The sequence below is a fragment of the Argentina anserina genome, chromosome 3, assembly GCF_933775445.1.
Source record: "Argentina anserina chromosome 3, drPotAnse1.1, whole genome shotgun sequence".
Classification (NCBI taxonomy): Eukaryota; Viridiplantae; Streptophyta; class Magnoliopsida; order Rosales; family Rosaceae; genus Argentina; species Argentina anserina.
This window is the reverse complement of record NC_065874.1, coordinates 13,489,300-13,509,106: the sequence shown is the minus strand read 5'-3', so window position 1 is coordinate 13,509,106 and position 19,807 is coordinate 13,489,300. Positions and strand designations below refer to the sequence as shown.

Genomic DNA, 19,807 nt, shown 5'->3' with positions numbered 1-19,807 from the left:
AAAATACATGGTAAATAATTTGTCATATATGTACACCAACAATTATAGCATTCTAGCATTTCCGCATACACATGCATTAAAAAGACATTTGTAATGTTACCACCCACAATCTCGGGAAACACGAAATGACCAACGGTGATTGATTTAAGGGAGACTCACACTCTCGATCATTAGCCATTAAGACATTCGGTAATATATGGTAAGAACATGATAGTCAACTATGTACGAGTGTACGATATGGTATATGCTGACACCCGAAAGATATCGCATGCTAATCATATCATCGATGTCTTCCATCATAACCAGTGACAATTTTGATCGCCTAAATATATTACATATTTTTTACCAAAATATATGCACACGGTTTGTTGTTATTGCATGAGAGCTATAATATTTCATAGTGTTGGTAAACATATATGCGGTGAAAAAAGAAAAAAATTTATTTAAATATGAGTAAATAATTAGAAACAAACACAATAAAAATATATTAATAATATTAAATGGGTACGCTACGTAAACTGTGTATCGGGTATATATAATAATTTTTTCCTAAGGTAATACATATTATTATTAAAAGTTTGACTCTTATTATCATCATAATGTACAATAACCGCGAGTCGAAGGGGTTAAGGAAAATTTCAATTGATAGTATAACGACAACATTTTAGTCCCTTGGAAGATCATGTTATTGTTCAAGACATCAAGCTAATTATCTCATTATTTTGTCATCAATTCAACATGGATCATGTTTGAAGATAAACGAACATGCTGGTGATCATGCAATAGTAATTCGTAAGTATAAGTATTACAACTAGTAAAACCTATATTCACGTACTGGCCTGCTGCTACGAACTGTTTTTCCCATTTCTACTCTTTCTTTAGTTTAAATTTAGATTTTTTTTATAAAGCTAGCTAGGGGTACTACATGAAGAAAAGCTAGAAAAATGACTGTGTCCTTTCCAGATTGCCCAATGGAAATCCCAATTTCTGAGATCGAAATGATTCGCCCAAGTCGATCAGCCAAGATTGTATCTCCACTTTTGCGTGCTCAAGTTTACTGTTTACCAATTTTCAATATAGTATTCACTATTCACCCAGACGCTCCGGAAGTAGTGGACCGGACTGAAGAACTACAACCCAAAGCAATGTGTGCTTGTCGTAAAATGAAAACCGTAGTTACTTACGGACCTCGTAAAAGCGTTCAAAGGCAGCTTAGGGCTAATTAGACAATTAAAACCGGCAATATCCGGTTGACCCGTGTTAAGTTAAGTACACTCCTTACAACGATTGTACGTACCATCCAGGTGTCCACAAAACACCGGCAGCCACCTCCTCCAGGGCTCGAACAAACTTTCATTACGGTAACTTTTCCTTAGTATTATTACCGGGTGATGACCTATGCGCCACCATTTCTTCCTCAATTTCGGAAAATCATGGCGGAGATGATATGTTACTATAGAATTATTTATTGCTCAAATAAGAGAAGATCCAGCTTATAACTCTAAATAGGGTCTTTCTTCCCAAACAAGAAAAGTTATGGTGTTTCACTTCACAACAAATTTACGGGTTTATTTGGAAATGTCATTGTTCTTGTAAAGCGTTCTCGAATAAAAACGCCAGCAGACAGTCAACAATCAAATAGCCTTAAAATTAGGATGTACAGATAAGAATGTATCAAAATTTTTAATGTCAATTTAAGATTTACGTCTAGAGGAAAATTAAAATTTAATTAATTAAATTGAACTCGATCTGTAAGTCCATGAGCTTAATTGACAATTAATGTAAAATAGAGTATGACAACCAAATATGTATTAATTAAGCCGGCATGCCTTATATATGGAACTGTCAAGTTGCTAATTACTTTTATTGCCCTTGATTTATTAAACAACTCAATTTTAGAAATTCCATACACAAAGGGTAAAACGAGAAAGAAAACAATATTCTCATAATTTTCCTTCGCACTAGAATATCTTTATCTTTAGGAATTTGAAATCTCCTCTTATCCAAGAAGATCAAGCCACGTTTTTAGGAGCAGTAAAAAAAGGGTAACTAACTCCTAATTGGAGCCTAACTTCTCATATTTCTAATTTTTAATGAAGAAAAAAAACAATTATACACACATTGTGTAGAGCAATGCTAGTGAGTAATAAGGAGAAAAATAAAAGTGACTCTTCAACTAAAATAAACTCTCTATCAGTATTTCATCTTTATAATTAAAAAAGATTGTGAATGGCATTGCAAAAGATTGAGAAACATATATGTCCTAAATATGTGAATATAGGTATGTTTCTTGGCAGAAATGGTGTCTCTATAATTTGCATTTTAGACTCCATCTAACATGACAGTTCATTAAATTTTGTATTAGTAAATTAATTGATGTAAAAACGATCAATACACACAAACATATGATCGATATTTTAACCTTTAATTTCTTTTCTTTGAGTACTTATTTTGTATACCCGCTACACCACGTGTCTACGTGACACTGTCATGTGATGTATCCAGCCAATCATATTATGACATGGTATAATTAACATGCACGTGGTAAAAATAACAAATTTTATTTACATATAAGAACCAATCAGAAACAATCACAATAAAAAATGAACCAATAATATTAAGAGATACGCTACGTGATATTTGTAGCGGTTATATATAATAATTTTTCTTTTTCTTTTTTGAAAATTTTGTCAGATGGCCAATTGAGTAGAATAAGCTAGTCTGGCAATAAGTTAAGAAGAGTCGTTCACGACGATAATAGAACTTTTGAACTCTTAAGGTTCTTATATGCGTATACCTTGTTAACCACATCATATATTATAATTCCTGATCATATACTTTCATCACGTTTTATACATCCACTACAGACACACAAAAACAAACACAAACACAAACGTACACAAAAATAAAAACAACAACTCAACAAGAAAACATCGATCTCTAACTGAAGTGTATATGGGAAAATTCTATGGGTCATTTGTTCTGTACCAAGATAGTTAGCCTATCGATCGGAATTACTTCTTTCCCTTTAACTTTTGAATTGGAAATTTGGACCTATATATAGAAAGCGAAGTTAGGTTAACTCTTAGTAGAGTGGAGCAAAATAATAGACAGTTAACTGAAAGCTGTTTAGACTACTTAATGTTGTTACTTCTTAAAATAGAGTTTAGATCCAGTCAATGCACGAAACTTCAACTATAACAGCTAGCTGGCATACGTACTGCAATAGATCTGTTCACACTAATACGTGATTAGATTGCAAGAAAGCCACAATCACACTTTATTTTCTAGCTCGGGAGAAAATTACGTACAATCAGTTGAAGGTACACCTATCTAGTTAGAGATTATAGACCTCATTTCACACTAATACGTGATTAGTCTCTCTTTCAATTAGTTAAAGATTTTCTTTGCTCCTATGATTAGAAAAACCAGACGATGACAACACACGTCATTGTTAAACTAATTAACTTTTCAAATAGTCATCGAGAATAATTAACTTTTCAAATGATATATCTATATAGTAAGAAAACGATGCAGCTGCCGGGCCTCCTCAAGTATTTTCTTGACTTCATTGTATCCATTTTTCTTTGTGGAGTTGATCATACATTTGGATTTTACGGATTTTGATGACTAAAAGAATGAAGCATCATTTTGGGACTTTCTTATTTGGTTCTGAACACGCTGGCATGCATTGGTCGACCTTAATAAATTGTTTAACTAGTATGATGCCTATTATACATGTAAATACTAACTTAATTATCGAAATACTAAAATTAGTAAGGATACACATAAGCCTCACTCCTCAAAATAAATGAGGATTAACATACTAAAAGCGACAGTTAAATATTGGCATACCAAGGTTTATTTTCATGAAAGCGCGTGTATATATATAACGGGGCTTTTCAAGTGCGGATGTCCAAATTTTCATTTTTTACCAATTTTCGATCGATTTTTCACATCTCTACCGTCCAGTCCTTAAATAATAACGTATAGATTATCTATGCAAAATTTCAGCCAATTTGGTAATCGTTAAATCACTCAAAACTGCGTTTTTCTATTATACACATGAACTGTTCAAATTCGGCATATTTAATCCGTTTATTGGTTTAACTTAGTTAGATACCTTAATGATTACCAAATTGGTTGAAATTTTACAGAGGTGATCTATACGTTATTATCTAAGGATTAGACGGTAGAGATGTGAAAACTCGATCGAAAAGTTGATAAAAAATGAAAATTCGTACCTTAGTTTAAGATACGGACCTCCTCACTTGAAAATCTCCGTATATATGTATATATATATATATATATATATATATATATGGCTTTCATTAAGGAATTTTCAATTTGATTTATTAAAAAAGACTGGTTATTTCTCCAACTTTTTTATCACTTTTTTACATCATCATCGTTCAATGACTAAGTCTTTGTGTTGATTACTATTTTAACCAAAATGGTGATGTGAAACATCTAACTAGATTAATTAAGTCACATATGGAGTAGTTGTACATATCATACTCACCATAATGTCATCAACACAATTGGTATCATCTTGCGAAGACAATTAGAAACCCCAATTTAGCCGACGCCAGCAAACATCATCTCGTCCTGAATGCATGTCTCGTGCTGACCCACGTGTCAGCGCCCCACCTGAGTCGTCCCCTGTCGCCCCCATTTTGCCCTAATCCAAGCCTCACGTGTCACCCGCGGAGGCTCATTGACCCGCCAAGAGACCCGACCGGCAGTGTGATCGAACGGCTAGGAAGCCAGCACGATCTGCTTCGAACGCAAAAACAACACTGGGAAAACACGAAGGAGAGGAAGGAGGAGATGGAGTGGGGGCCGCCCCCCACTTGTTTAGAGGTGGTGGTGGTGGACTGGGGGGGAGAAGAGGAGGAGGAGAAATTCTGGGGTGGATGCGAGTGCACCGAGGAGGCAGGTAGGGCCGAGCCCAGGTGGGGAGGGCATAGTGCTCCGTGCGATCTCGTGTTATTGTTTGTGTTTGTGTTCGGGATCGGAGGGATTTTGGGGACTTTGTTGCACCAGTGAGAGAGAGAGAGAGAATGTGTGTTGATGCAAGTAATGCAAATCTATAGAAGGGAGGAGTGTGGTGCCTTGTGCGGGAGACAGACGGTAATGCATATCTTTGACCGTTGACTTCTCTCTTTTACTCTCATATTTCACTTTTGTTTATCCAGATTTTTGAGTTGTTTTAACAACTCGAGATCAGAAAAAAAAAAGTGATGAAGATACCATTAAATTGTGGTCTTCTGTGAAAAAATTATCGAGATCGAAAGAGGTACGTGATTGTCAATGATAGTATAATACCCCCTTCATACCAATAGTACTCCAAGCTCTATCATATGCAGCGGACTCTTGAGAGAAGTTACCGAAACAGGGAGGATATGCTCTAATTAAATTTAATTATGCGTAGCAGATACTGTGAAAATATTTTGTACGTAGTATGAAGGGGCGTGTGTTCTGTTTTTGGTGTTTCCCGGCCGGCTCACAGGTGTTGCATGACTTGCATCTTTAGGTAATGATGAAATATATTATATATCTGTAATAGTGTTAACAATGTCTCTAAAAACAAGCAAGGTGTGGAACTACACTTATAATACAATTTAGGACGTCTATATGTTTTGACCACCAAGTAATTACAATAAAATCATCGATTTTCACCACTCACATTGTGCGGTTTATATATATGCTTCTTGAGTAAAGGAGTACCCGACTAGAAAGGAACTTTACTTTACCATTAAGGTACATTAGTGTATGTGGTTAATAGTTTTAAATGATAGCATCGGTATTAATTAAGGCAATAAGCCTTATGGAACTGCTCCTCAAAAACCCAACAATTCCCTTTATTTATTTTATGGTTTAATATAGATAACTTTTCCTATAAAGGGTAAAAGAGTAACAGAGGACAAGTTTTGTAGGAGTAGTCCTCCCACGTATCTACCTGATCTGCAAGCATTGTTCTCACTCTCTACATCGCCACCAGTTACTGCTAAGTGCTAATTCGAATGATGGAAAACGATATCTCAAGCATGGATTTACCAAACTATAAATCAATAAAAGGTATGACTTATGACTTATCTCTATGAAATTGTTGATATGATGAGTTTGAAACCCTTTTCTTTTCTAGAAGTTGCCACGTGGTAAACAAAACGCATATTGTCATTGGGAGAAGATAGTGATTAGTGAAGGCTATACAAGGTTGGTCAAGCAGGTTTGTTATCATATCGAACTTCTTTGGTAATCACCATTAGTTGATGTAAATCTATCTAGGGTTACGAGTAATTATGAGGAGATATGCAGGGAATGAGATGTTGGAGATGGAAGAGGGGATGGATATATATGGACAAAATCAACACCGATGGAAGAGAATTATTTGTACCTCAATTGCTCCTAATAACATGGTAAGCAATCTGTCCAAGCAAACCTATTTGCAATTAATTAACCTCTCAAACTACGATACAATTGTTCTTGAATTCCCAAAAATAAAATTGCAGATCCTTTAAATTGGTTATCAATAGTAACCAACTACCTGGCCATATACACGGTTAATTTACACATTGTAGCATTTTGGATTGATCAATTGTTCGGAAAAAATCAAGATTAAATTGTAAAGAAGTATGTTTCAATAGGTTGGCGCATTTGTTTTAAATATAAAATTTGGGAAAAATCTATCCTACGCGGATGTATGGTATACGCCGGCACATCCAACCGCACACCACCACCACCACCACTGCGTGCAGAAAATGACAGCTCTTGCCAGCCGTTCAGCACCTGATGTATAGTGTACATCGATGTACCCCAGACAAACCCTAAAATTTGACCTAAACACGAAAGTGAAAAGGAAAATATAGATGCACGTGCGAGCACAATTTTTGCATGTGCATAGTACGTGCAAGAAGGCTAGTTGTTAATTATTTTTCTGAACAAATATTCTTGTACGTTGCGTACATGTAGTATGAGGTTCACATTGTTGAATCATGTTCATAAGATCTGCAGGGGCAGATATAAATGTTCACACGAAGATATTGACACTGGCTAGTTAGGCAGATACTGAAAACCACTTTGTTTATCGTTTAAATGATTAACTAACAGCTAGAAAAGATAACATAGAGAAACCTGGATTTTTGATGTAAGTCCTTCAACAGCTTTTTAATTAAGCTAGGATTAACTTTAAGAGACCCAAATTATGGTCCCTAATATCATGTTGCCCTTTGGGTGTAACATGGAAAAAATTGTCACTGACAGCACGAACATATGTAAAAAGGAATAATTAACGTATCGCTAAGCCAGGATCCTGCTGCCTTATTTTGACAGTACGTACGTGGTATTAATCACCATGCATAATATTCAATGACGTTAAGTACTTTGAGGCTTGACCCGAACCTAATTGGCTGTTAGGGTTTTAAAATTAGTAACTATTCCTTAATCACACGCATCTTTTGGGACCAGTTTAGTTTAGTTGATTATTCTGTGTCTGTTTTACTGTTCAAGTTGAAGCTAGCTCGTGATTTACATGGGAGGTTTTTGGCTTTTGAACCCTACCCACTGGAACTGGAAGTGAAAAAGCTCAGCTTCCTATTCGTGCAATGATGGAGGTCAGGACCCTAATGCTTTAGGGTTCATGAGGAGTACTTACAGCTCATGAATTATCGGTGGAATCTTTCTTATCTTGTCCAGGTGAAAAAGTAATCAAGTAACAAAATGATGATCGAGGGTTTGTACGTGAAACATGTTGAATGCAGGAAAAACATGTGGCGCTTGCATAGTATTCATAAAAAAGCTGCAGAAACTAGCCAGAAGTTTCCAAACCCCAAAAACCCTAATCCTGTTGTCCCCTCTGAAGATCTTTACTCTCCAATTTTCTGCAGAACCTAGCTGATACATATAACAAGAATCATAACCCTCGGAGTTTCTGCAGAACCTAGCTGATATATAACGGAGGAGTACTGCTTTTAAACATCAAGAAACGCAAAATTGTTGGACAAAAGAAAAAAACGAGACGTATAGTTCAAAAGACATAGTTTTTATCATATATTGCGAGAATTAGAAAGATCTTTGATGGTGTATTCATAAGCTCAGTTATTGGAGCAAACGAAGGAATGGGTTTTGTATTGGCAACTTCATATTTGTTACATCAAAAGTGTTTTTTGTCATGTCAAGGTATGGACGTACTTTGTTTGTTGGTGACTCAATTATTTGAGGAATTTAAAGCATATATCTTGTCAAGTTATGAAAAGACTAGAAGCAATAAAATGTACCTTAATTGTGATCATTTCGACAGAGAACAGTATATGGATCAGATACTAGCTACCTGCTGGTTCAATTATATCATGTTTACAGTTTAATTGTTGCAAATGAATTGTCAAGTATCGATTACATTGTGGCGCTAGCTAACTGATTGAAGCAAATGGTACATATTAGGTACTTTATCAGGGCATATAATTTTCTCTCTCATTTTTCTTTTTCAGATTTGAAGGGTCTTATCTGCGGTAAGTTAACGCATGCAAAGCTCCTTATCATAAACGTCAGTCATCAATCAGACTTTTTTTTTTCACGTTTCATCACGCTCTAAACAGTCTAATGCATGATTTCTTATCTTCAACTTGCTTTCACTTGAAAGAAATTTAAGAGAAGCCAATACTTTTACGATCTTACATGAATTATAGGACACAATAAAAAAGATCAATTTTCTATGTAACCAAAGTACCAAACAACAGATTAAGAAATCTTCACTACTCACACAGTTAATTACACACACACACACACACTCAATGGCTATAACGATTAACATATTAAACATACTATCAACTTTTTTTTTCATTTGCTGGTGACATTATTGGTTTATCTTTAGGGTATAAACTAGGTATAAAGCTACGGTACGTGCTAATGTGCTGAGACATATATATATGCATCCCTAAGAAAAATAAGGAGGCGCAGGATCTAACTTAATGAGGAAATGGCTATAACAATTTCCATATCCAACACCATTCTTTCTATTATTTTTAATCTATAGTAGATATAGTACTTTGTGTTATCTTTTACTCGCCGACACAATTGCAGTGTCTCACACTAATTGGCAGACAAGAAGATCATCATGATCATCTGCAGAAAGGTAAAATGGAAGTGACATAGATAGTCCACCAAAGCGAAAAAATTGGCGAGAGAGTAGCTTAAAAATCCAGTACTTGGCTTGTACCGCCCCTTTTCCTTGGGCATGTCCTCGATTAATCACATGCATAAATGCAAAGGAAGAAGGAACTAGAAAACATGAAGACAATGCAAAACAGAGAAATCATCCAAAGTTGGAATGCATATCTAGCTGTACAACTTTATCAACATGATGCCATTGTCACCACGTCATGAACCAAGCATAAAAAGTTTCACATCTCTATCGGATATTTCACTACTGCTCCAGCAAGTCGTACCGGGTAGATCTGCATGCCCATATTTGGTCTGAGTAGTCCTTATCTCTGTAACCATATAAGAAGAAATGGTGCCGAAACCTTTGGCCTTTTGTTTGGCTCGATCGTATGCTTTTCTTTCGCTTTCGTTGATAATTCTGATAGCTAGGGTTCGTATAGTGACTGTGATTTTACCCCTAAGAGAAATGGGAGCTTCACCTTCAATAATATTAATAATAATCTGTTTTCCATGGATGATGGTGATAATGTAAAGGCCATTCTTCATCCAGAAGCAGAGAAGCTAGCTGTTTGTGCACTCTTGTCGGTCAAGTGCCCCAGAAATTAGGGGATACTGTTCATGACGTTTTCTGAAACTAAGTCAATCCCTCACCTGGTCGAACAATCCAGAGAATTATTGGTGTACGTGCCCATGACTTGACTAGCAAAGAAGACCTAATCCATTCATAATTGTGCAATCTCGATCATCTTTCGTTCAGGTCATCCTGGATAGTAATATAAACAACAAGAGCTCACATATTTTAGATCATCCAACACAAGTTGCTTTAATATTTGACCTAATCCGCGGTACATGTGATACATGAATATGTTCTTGATAGGGATTAATGTGTTAAGCATTATGTTATAACATACCAATATCTAAGATTCTAAGAACAACTTTCCTTAATCCCCTGGATATATATTGACTAATCTGTACGCTCTCGTTTCAGTGTCACATATATCATCTTCATCAATTTTATCGTTTTCTCCCAGGTAAGAAAGTAGTTAAACTCGGTCCCTTGAACTATGATACAAATCGACGCAAGTGTCGGCTTCATAGTTCGTACGGTATTGCAATGGAGTTGTAACTACAAGAGTTTGAGTTTGTCACAAGTCTTTTTCGCCTCAACTGTATAATGTTTGGTTAGCAGCTGGTTTATTTACTTTTATGACAATCTGGAAGGCGCGGAATAGACTCATGTTTGATAATCAGTCTCCAATGTTTTGTAGACTATATTGTTCAGTCATGGCATGGATTAGACATTTTGGTATACTTATTCCAGGTTACTATAAGGGTGTTCTTGATAGTTGCCTTTTATCTTCTCTTGGTGTTCGTCCTATTTCCCGAAGGGCACCCAAGATTCAGTTTGTCTTACAACAGCCTCCTATCAATCCCTGTGTCAAAGTTAATACGGATGGTTTGGCGAAAGGTAATCCTGGTCCTGCAGCTTATAGAGATGTCTTTCGGGATTCTTTTAGTATTTGTTTAGGGTGTTTCCGCCAAGCTTTAGGTTGCAATTCATCCTTTTATGCTGTAATTAGGGCTATTGAAATTGCTTCTTCTAGAAGTTGGTTTAGTTTATGGTTGGAAATTGATTCTATTAGTGTGATAGCGTCTTTGTACTAAACGATGTTTTCTCCTCATTGGGACCTCAGAGTTAGATGGCAGAACTATATGAAAATCATTCAATGTATGCAATTTCATGGCACTCATATTTTCAGAGAGGGGAATACACCAGCACATAAGATGACAAACCTAGGTATTTCATGTGATTCATATACTTGGTATGTTAGCCCTCCTTTGGAGATACACAAGTTCTTGCATGCTGATTTTTTAGGACTCCCAAATTATCGTTTTTCTTTTTGATTACACAAGTCGATTCCAAAGACCGGCTGTTTTAGGTTTCAGATCACACTATCATCATCATGAAGCTCTGAATTTGAGGAAGTTTTGACATTTCAGTGCTAGTTTTTTTATTGTTTGAGCTTTTCTTTTTTGTGTTTTCCCAAAATTGTATACAAGAAGATTATATTTTTCCCTCGTTTTCTCATTCTTTTTGTTTACTTTTGGACTTTGTATTTTTTTTTTCTATGTTTAATAAATTTTCGGCTAAGGGCGCTCAGTCCTTAAGTCGCTTACCCAAAAAAAAAAAGATATACTAATTATAAGATTGAAGTTTCATAAATATATACAAAGTTTTGAACAAAATAACTGCAGATTAATTTTATGTTGTTTTCAATCGGCACCTAGAATAGACAGTTGAGCTAGACGACCCAAAATTAAACTCGCGAAATTAGATGCATGTAGAAACCACCTAATTGTTACTGGTTTTGAACTCGCGATTCGGTTTGACAAATAAAAATCTGATTATTGTATCCCATTGTCTTGAATTTTTATAATATTCCTAGACAGCTACAAATCTTTTCTTTTAGAAAAGGATAACAGTAACTAGCTATTAAGCCTATAGTTTATATATAATCCACACACCTAAATAAGTTGAAATCTTATAGTTGACTAAATCACTTCATGCAATCTCTGCATGAACAGTATCTCTTCGGTCATCTGCATGAACAGAATTACTATATATTCAATGATACAGTTATTAATTGCTTTACAAAAAGCTGATGAAATCCAAATGCTTTGATTATACATAGAATCGAATTGAATTGGATTCTAGCTGGAATCAGCATTGTCGACTCTTGGCTTCAACCGGTGACATAATCTCGGCTATTTAGCTTTCTAAGATATCATTGCCATCAGAAATCTCTTGTTTAATATTAGCCAGAGGTTTACACTTATACTAGAATACTACATCGTGTTATTCATGGCTGTGGAGCATAGCATTCTAAGGACATCATAAAAGACGTAGTACTATATAATTGTTGTTAATTTAGATAAAATGCATGCATGAAAAGCCATCACTAGAGCTTAATGGCTATATCACCTACACAGAAGACCTAAAAAGGAATACTTCCTAAATTGGAAGAGAAAGAACATGTAATTTAACAAATTCATGATTGGTGGTTTCCCAATAAATATATAATATGACTATTGGAGTTCACTCCCTAATCCAACAAGAGCAAAAGATAAACCAACCAATTAAAGCTTAGATCGTTGGTCACATTGTCCAGGATAACAAGGATAAGCCCTGAAGCTTTGGCGCTGTTAAGCGGGTTGTGCTTAGCCTTCGATACTAAACTTTTCCTGTGATCGATCTTCATATTCGGTTATTCACGAGTTTTGATTCGTATTTTAGCATCTATAAACATCGTTCCTCTAGTTTTTTTTTGTACTCAATTTATAACAAGTTTGCTTTAAAATATAGAAATGTAATGATATGGGAGAATGATGCACCTTATTACTCGACCTGATCTCACCCTTCACACTTGATGAAATGCTTAAAATTAAGAGATGGAGAAACCTATTAATTAAATTGTTTGTATTATCGCATGACTTGGTTGTAAGGTCGCAAATCACATGGTGATGCCAATAAATATGAGTCTGTCGGCTACTTTTGAAGGCCACGATTGGAAGATGATAATTTCTAAAAACTTTGTGTCCTAAATTAACAAAACATTTTGATTATGGTCTAGACTGTCTATGTGTTAGCGTATAATCAACATTCATCTAAAGTTGAAAAGATGACAAGATGGATCATCAAAGAAGAGAAAATAGTCCTCATCGTCGAAAGATGGCACAGAAAGATAATGAGGGTGACTAATATATTCATTAATGATGTAGCTAGGATTCGATTGAGTTTTGTGATTCTCAAGCAACGATTATGCATCGTTAAGCATGATCTTAGATTCCCAATAATGGTGTCTTTGGTTTCCTAATCAAAAGCAAAAGCATCATCAAAATCGATTAAGACCATGGAGTTCATGTCCAATCCTAAACCCTAATTCAAGACATAGATCGAATATATTTCTAATTTCTGAAAACCTTGCAACCCATCGTTTTATGTTCCAAGATAGGCAAACTCTAGGGTCCCTCGATGAGCGAATATCCGCTTGACCACAAAAACCAAATATTTTACATTTCCTTTCGAAAAGAAGTATCTCTTTTAGACGATGATTGCTCTCATAAGGAGTCATACTTTAGAGTTTTGTTTCTTTGCTTGTTTTTTTTCAGCTAAACTTTCTTTCTTTGCTTCTTGAAATAATGGTATGAGTGACATTGTGACAAGCTAGTATGTAGATGGATGGATGGATGGATGGGAGTTAGCTATGGCTAGATTAGATTAATTTGTAGAGAGAGGAGGAAGAAAGTACTTGAGTTGAGACCAATTAAGGTGGGGAGCATATTGATATGAAGGTTGAAATTAAATAAGTAATGTAGATAGGAAAGTAGGTTGGCATGACTGTGTTCCTTTGCTTTAACTGGGATTAGGGATCACTCCCTGTAGTTTTCCAATACAAATAGTTTCTGAGAGGAGGATGTTGCATGTGGACCATCAATGTTCTTGAGCAATAGCTGGTCTGTCTGGATAGTGCTGTGGGAAAAAAAATTAGAAATAGAAGCATGTTTTTTTTATATAAATAATTCTTATATTTTTTGTTGAGAGAATTGGTTTGACTTGAAATAGTATCTTGGGTTTGTGCTTCTGTCTACTCTGTTTATGTATGTGTTTTCTGTTTGTGATTGTTGTGGAGGTGGTGTTGAAAGAACGGGGGTTCAGAGCGGGTTGGGACATTTGCAAATGCATCTAAAAAGGGAGAGAAGTAGTGTGTTATGTCCCCTTTACAATTGACCCCCATGAAGAATGAAAAGGGGACTGCATAATTGTGTCTTGTTTTAGTATACTTTTGGCCCCTCCTCCCCTCTTCTCTTCTTGTTAAATCTCAAGGGAGGTGGTGGGTGATGAACAAAGGCAGAGCTTTGAGTATACCCCAACACCTCTTTCTTAATTGAATCATGCATATTTCTGTTCCTGATTGGTAGGTATGAGTTAGTCGCATCTGGACATGCATTTTGATCGTGAACTGCAGCACCAGAATGCCGATTGCCCCGCACCTAACATCAATGAACCCTACAACAGCTTTCGTTTACTTTCTTCATTATTGATATTAGATTGTGGAAAATATCTGTACTTCTCTATAGGACTTCATGTTTATGCACTTCCATATTGAGGATTCCTTTTTTTTTTTGTGTAATAAAGAAAAAAGAAACTCAATATAAAGTTCAAGACTGGTACCATAGGGTGATCCTTATACCACTAGGAAAACCTTCAGAACTTGCCATATTTGTTGTAGAGCCCATTAGATATGACTAAACTTGCAAATTCGGCACTGCACTTGGGTCAATCACAATAGGATAAAGGGGGATCAAAAAGCTTTATCAATGAAACTGATTCGTCTTCAACATTTCCCGGCTCCTAGTGGGCAACACAGCCATGAATTTGAATGGCTTATAGTCCTCAATGGTACAATGTCAAAACTTTCCATGAATTGTGTTTATGATGGCCTCTTTAATTGCATGATACACAAAGCCCATTTGATGCGTATCATTTCATCAAAGATAAAAATTTCAGCACTTGCAGAAATTAAGTCTCGAAAGAAAGCATTACTTCAAGGAGTTTCAAATCAAGGGCCATCAAACACTTTGTGTATGATGTGAAATACATAGTCACATACTCACATGACTAAAACCGAGCCCACATCGCTGGAATAGTACACTTAAAAGTGACATAACAGTAATTGAAATTCTAAATTTGAGAAGTTATATATGGCCTGGTCATATAAAAATACAAAGTTCTCTGCACAAATAATAGAAATCCTTTGTATGTTCTAGACTTCTCGTTATATCCATCTGCATCAATTTCTCTTAGGAAAACAGAGACTGCCTTGCAATGGAAAGAGCTCAGATAAAGCAGTGATAAACACCTTACTCAAACACAGTAACTTCTCCTGCCCAACTGCACGCAGCAATCACATTAGGTATGATTGGGTGGACAGCTATATCTATGCTGGCCTGCTCAAATGCCTTGGTTTTCTTGATAACGTCAGAAGACGCATAATCATAGAAGTATATTGAACCATCTGAGGAGCCTGACAGTAGCTTTTCCCCGTCCAAGCTAAAAACACATTTTATCGGAAACCCTGATACCCCATGGCCTTCGTATCTCTTGTACTTGTTCATCTGGAAGGGAGGGCTTGCAGAGAAGATGGCAATATAGTTACCGTTTGACTGGGCAACAAATGACTGTTCAAAAGGGTGGAATTTAACACAGGGACAGGTGAATGCTTCTACACACACCTGGTAATGAGGAATGTTAATCTACATTATCATTTATATAAGTAAAAAACAAAATGCACAAACGAATGTCATCACAACAACTCAACAAGTAAACAATGGTCTAAACACAATTCACCTTTATGTTAAGTAACAGAAAAGTGTATGATCACAAATGTGGAGCGACTTGAGCAACATATAATATTAGGGTACTTGTCCTCAACTGATTTTTGTAGCATATTCAAATCCCAAAATAGGAACTATGCATACAACTCTAAAGTCTGAACACATTTTTGATGATCACAGTGTAGCGATGCCAACTCCTGCCCCTATGAATCTTCAAATCATTAAAAGCTTTTCTTATACCAGTAAATGATAATGGTACAAAAAATTGATTGAATAACAAAAATTTCTTAAACAAATATTTTTTTTCAAATATAAATTAGAGTATCATCCCCTAAAGGAGAAATCGAATGAGTAAAAAGTTATTAGTTCTTTTGAGAAAATAAACTTCAAGAGCATAATACATCAATATTTCTAATATAATCTTAGTCTGAAGTACACAACTCTTCTATGTCTTATTTCGATAGACATTATCACTTGACAACAGAAAACTTGACAATCATGTGATTCTGATGCAGGAATGAGGGTAGTTTAAGAGAGAAAGAGAGATTTTAGAAGGGAAAAGTAAAATGATGGAGGTTAAGGGAGAGATAACAAGGCAGAGCCTTCAATATGACAATTTTCAATTCATTCCAATCTGATTTGAAAGTACAATAGATAGCTATACTTATAAGTTTCAAAGACAACTCTTAGACTTCTAGAATACCCTAAGACTATAACTGCTCAAACTTATTGATAATAAGACATTAATAGACTCTTATAACACTAGACTTATAATTATTCTTGCAACTGTAAATTAACCTGACAAGACCCTTAAACTACCATGGAGACTTTCTTTTGGACTTAATTTTAGGCTTCCAAACATGATAGTTCTTTTCCAGCCATCTTATGGCTGCCCCATCAGATTATTCTAATTTCTAACATAAAAAAGCTTCCGAAGACAACACATCTTGGTCCATATCTCCACACAAAACTCTACCGGTGAAAAAGACAGAAAGCAACAAGTTCAAGCTTCTTCTACTTGTTCATTTTACTTTGGTGAATGGATCCAACTAAAGTTGCCAAAGCATATATAAATTTTCCATCACCATTGCATGAAAACCGATAATGCACACAATTTTTTTAGAATAGATTCTATTATATATTTAAACTAAAAGGCTTCACAAAACATCATCATTGGAGAGGAAGAGGTTATGATTTACCCTTACAGGCCACTTACTACTAGTGACTCCATACAGGATGAAATATGTTCTCAAATTACAGATGTGTTCAGAAAGAAATGCTGACGATGCATGAGTCCATGCAGCCATCACTTAAATATGAAAACAGAGTCACAAACTAACAGTACAATGTCTTTGAGCTTATCTGTAGAAAGTACTACCCAATCTATCATAAATAAAATGCTATCCATCCTTGACAATAGTAGTTCAGTTTTGTAGAAAATCTATCTCTCTAACTAGAAGGTATCTTTTTATCATACAGTTATGTTTATCTGTTCTGACTCATTGAATCATTTGAATGAATGTTATGTGTTCAAAAGATAATGATAAATGTATTTTTCCAATTCATCAGAGGTCTTTCCTTTATCATATTATCATGTTTATATGTTCTGACTTTTCGATGACCGTTATGTCTTCAAAAGATAGTGATAAATGTGTTTGCCAACTAACTAGTATGTTGCTGCCAAAGAGAAATGATCAACATTCCATACATTAAATAAGAACATACCATTAAGTATAATAAAATCCAATAATTAAGGATTTTTAAAGAGAAAAGGCTAAAAGAATTTTTTTATGCTGCAAGAAGAAAATTGCATTTATATCCATCTTGTATATCAAAATGCAGCTTTAATTAACAGATATTGAACAAAAGTCTAGTGGAAGCTACAAGTCAAAATGTTACAGAGATTTCTAAACAGGGATGCATGCAAATTGCAGTACACGAAAGTTCTACTTAATATATGAAGCAGGACTTAAAAAAAAATACATGAAGCAGGACCGAACTGTATAAATATGTGTGTATGGCTATGTAGGACCGACACTGACACCGCAAATCTAAATACCTAGATTCCAACACGGCGTTGACACGGCAATTTATATATAATTTAATATATTTATTAATGAATAAAAGAAATATATAATATATGAAATAATGTCAAATTAAAGATTCAAAAGTTCATTCCATTGCATAACAATTCAAAAGAAATAAATATAAGGAAAGAAGAAAGGGAAAACGATGAGGCTGAACCAAAACTTAGGTTATTCATGTTTTGTTTTTGTTTTTCTATTTTTTTAATCTAAAATGATGACGTGCCGTGTCGGTCAAAGTGTCGGGAAGTGTCGGGGTCAATATTACTGACACGCCACGTGGCGTGTCGGAGAAGTGTCGGGGAGTGTCAGACACTTCGACACTACAGCCTTAGAAGTGTCGGTGCTACATAGGTGTATGGTCATGAACTTTTGATAAATCATGAAAACCCAGCAGTTTTAACTTTTAAGATTTAACATATATTGAAGGAATGAGGCTATCACCTGATTAGACAGAGGAACTTCTCGCGAAACATCCCAAACAACAATAGAATTTTCACTATGGTTTCGTCCAGATACATCACTTGAGGAAATCATCTGCTTGCCATTCTTTGTGAATCGACGTCAAGGATAGGATCTTGGCCACGAAGGTAGTTATGAACCGCCTTGCCATTTCTAACATCCCACAGCTTGAGGCTCCCTGTTGATCCCCCAGCTATGAAGAGTTTTGAATTTTCAGGGTGGAACTTAACAACACTGACAACTTGATCCTCCTTAAAAGCTTGTGTCTCTATCCCCTTTTCAACATCCACTAACTTTGAGCATGAGTCGTATCCACAAGAAAGCACAAACAATCCATCCCGCGACCATTTTACATCTTTGACAGCTACATTGTGAAAATTCAGCACATGTGCTACCTTCTGGTCACTGCTCCACACATTCCATATGCAGATTGTGTGATCCATCGAAGCAGAGGCAAGAAGATGAGCTGTAAACTATCCAATGAACAGATCAATAAGGAATGTGACAATAACAGAAGAGGCATTCCAACACATTGCTCAATGCTTAAATTCAAAACAAAAACACCCTTCTACAAATTATTGATGAAACCACTTATTGAATCCACAAATGCATTGAAAGACATTCAATAACCAATAGTTACAGCGAAAATCACTCCAAAAATTCAAGAATAACTTCATAAAGGAGCAAGGGTACCTACCATGACTACGTGACCAATGTACCGCATTGACAGCTTTGGTATGTCTATTCAGACACACAGACATTCTGTCAGGCATTCGACCATGCTTTGAACCATCCTTTCCTTTATTCCTCAACAATGACATAACATCGCGACGAACATTACAATCCGAAATACTCCCCAAAACTGCCAACAAAATCACTACAATAAGCACCATATCCACATCCTATGATTGACATTGTAAACTTTCATAAAAACCATTTCTTCTCTTCGACCTTACATTCCCAACATAAAGTTCAAACTTTCCACAACAAACGTAAGAGAAACACAACAAGTTACTGTCTTTGAACTCACATAGTAAGAAAGCAACAGAAACTGAAACAATAGACCAGGGGAGGTAGTGGGGAGGGTATTCGGATTCGGGTCGTGGATGCTGGGCTGGTAGCCCAGAAGAGCCCGCTCTATCTTGGATATGTATCTGCCGGGGACATGGGTCTGTGCTGGGATGACCGGAAACTGGGCTGCGGCGGTCGGAGGAGGGAGATAAGTGTTGGGATGGTGAACTAGGTTGTTGGGTTTGAGGGGCTTCCAATTCGGGAGTGTGGAGGTTTCGGGTCGGGGTTGTTTAAGTGGTCGAGCTTCCTCTTCTTCGTCGTCGTCCGAGGTGTTTGAATTGAGTAAGCGTTGCAGAGAAGGTCCATGTCGTGTGCAGTCGGGAGCTTTGGCGCTTTGGAATTGCTCTAATTTCTAAAGAGGGCCAGTATTAGATTTTGCCTTTTTGAGCCCATGATAGTAGGAAGCCCCCATAATTTACTAGTACTGTACACCATTTAAGAATTCACTATTCTTGTGCCTGGGGTGAATCTCAGAATTTGCGGTGTGTTTTCTCTTTTTAATGGTGGGTTATGTGATTACTTAAGATTGAGCTTTTAAGGTAAAGCTTTGATTGTGGCAGCTGATATACAGAAAATCTTTCTGACTGATAAAGAGAGGTTGAGATAGAGATGCACTGATGAAGAAGCCTCAG

The 19,807-nt window shown here is 36.0% G+C and overlaps 1 protein-coding gene across 1 annotated transcript; it reads right to left on the bottom strand.

The window, feature by feature from the left end:
* Positions 1–14,888: 14,888 nt before the first annotated feature.
* LOC126787784 (uncharacterized) lies at positions 14,889–19,481 on the bottom strand. The gene is given in 6 exon segments (XM_050513684.1): positions 14,889–15,456; positions 18,087–18,202; positions 18,205–18,570; positions 18,802–18,966; positions 19,170–19,454; positions 19,457–19,481. Coding segments are annotated over 6 exon segments (1,329 nt in total). The 3' UTR covers positions 14,889–15,084.
* Positions 19,482–19,807: the final 326 nt, after the last annotated feature.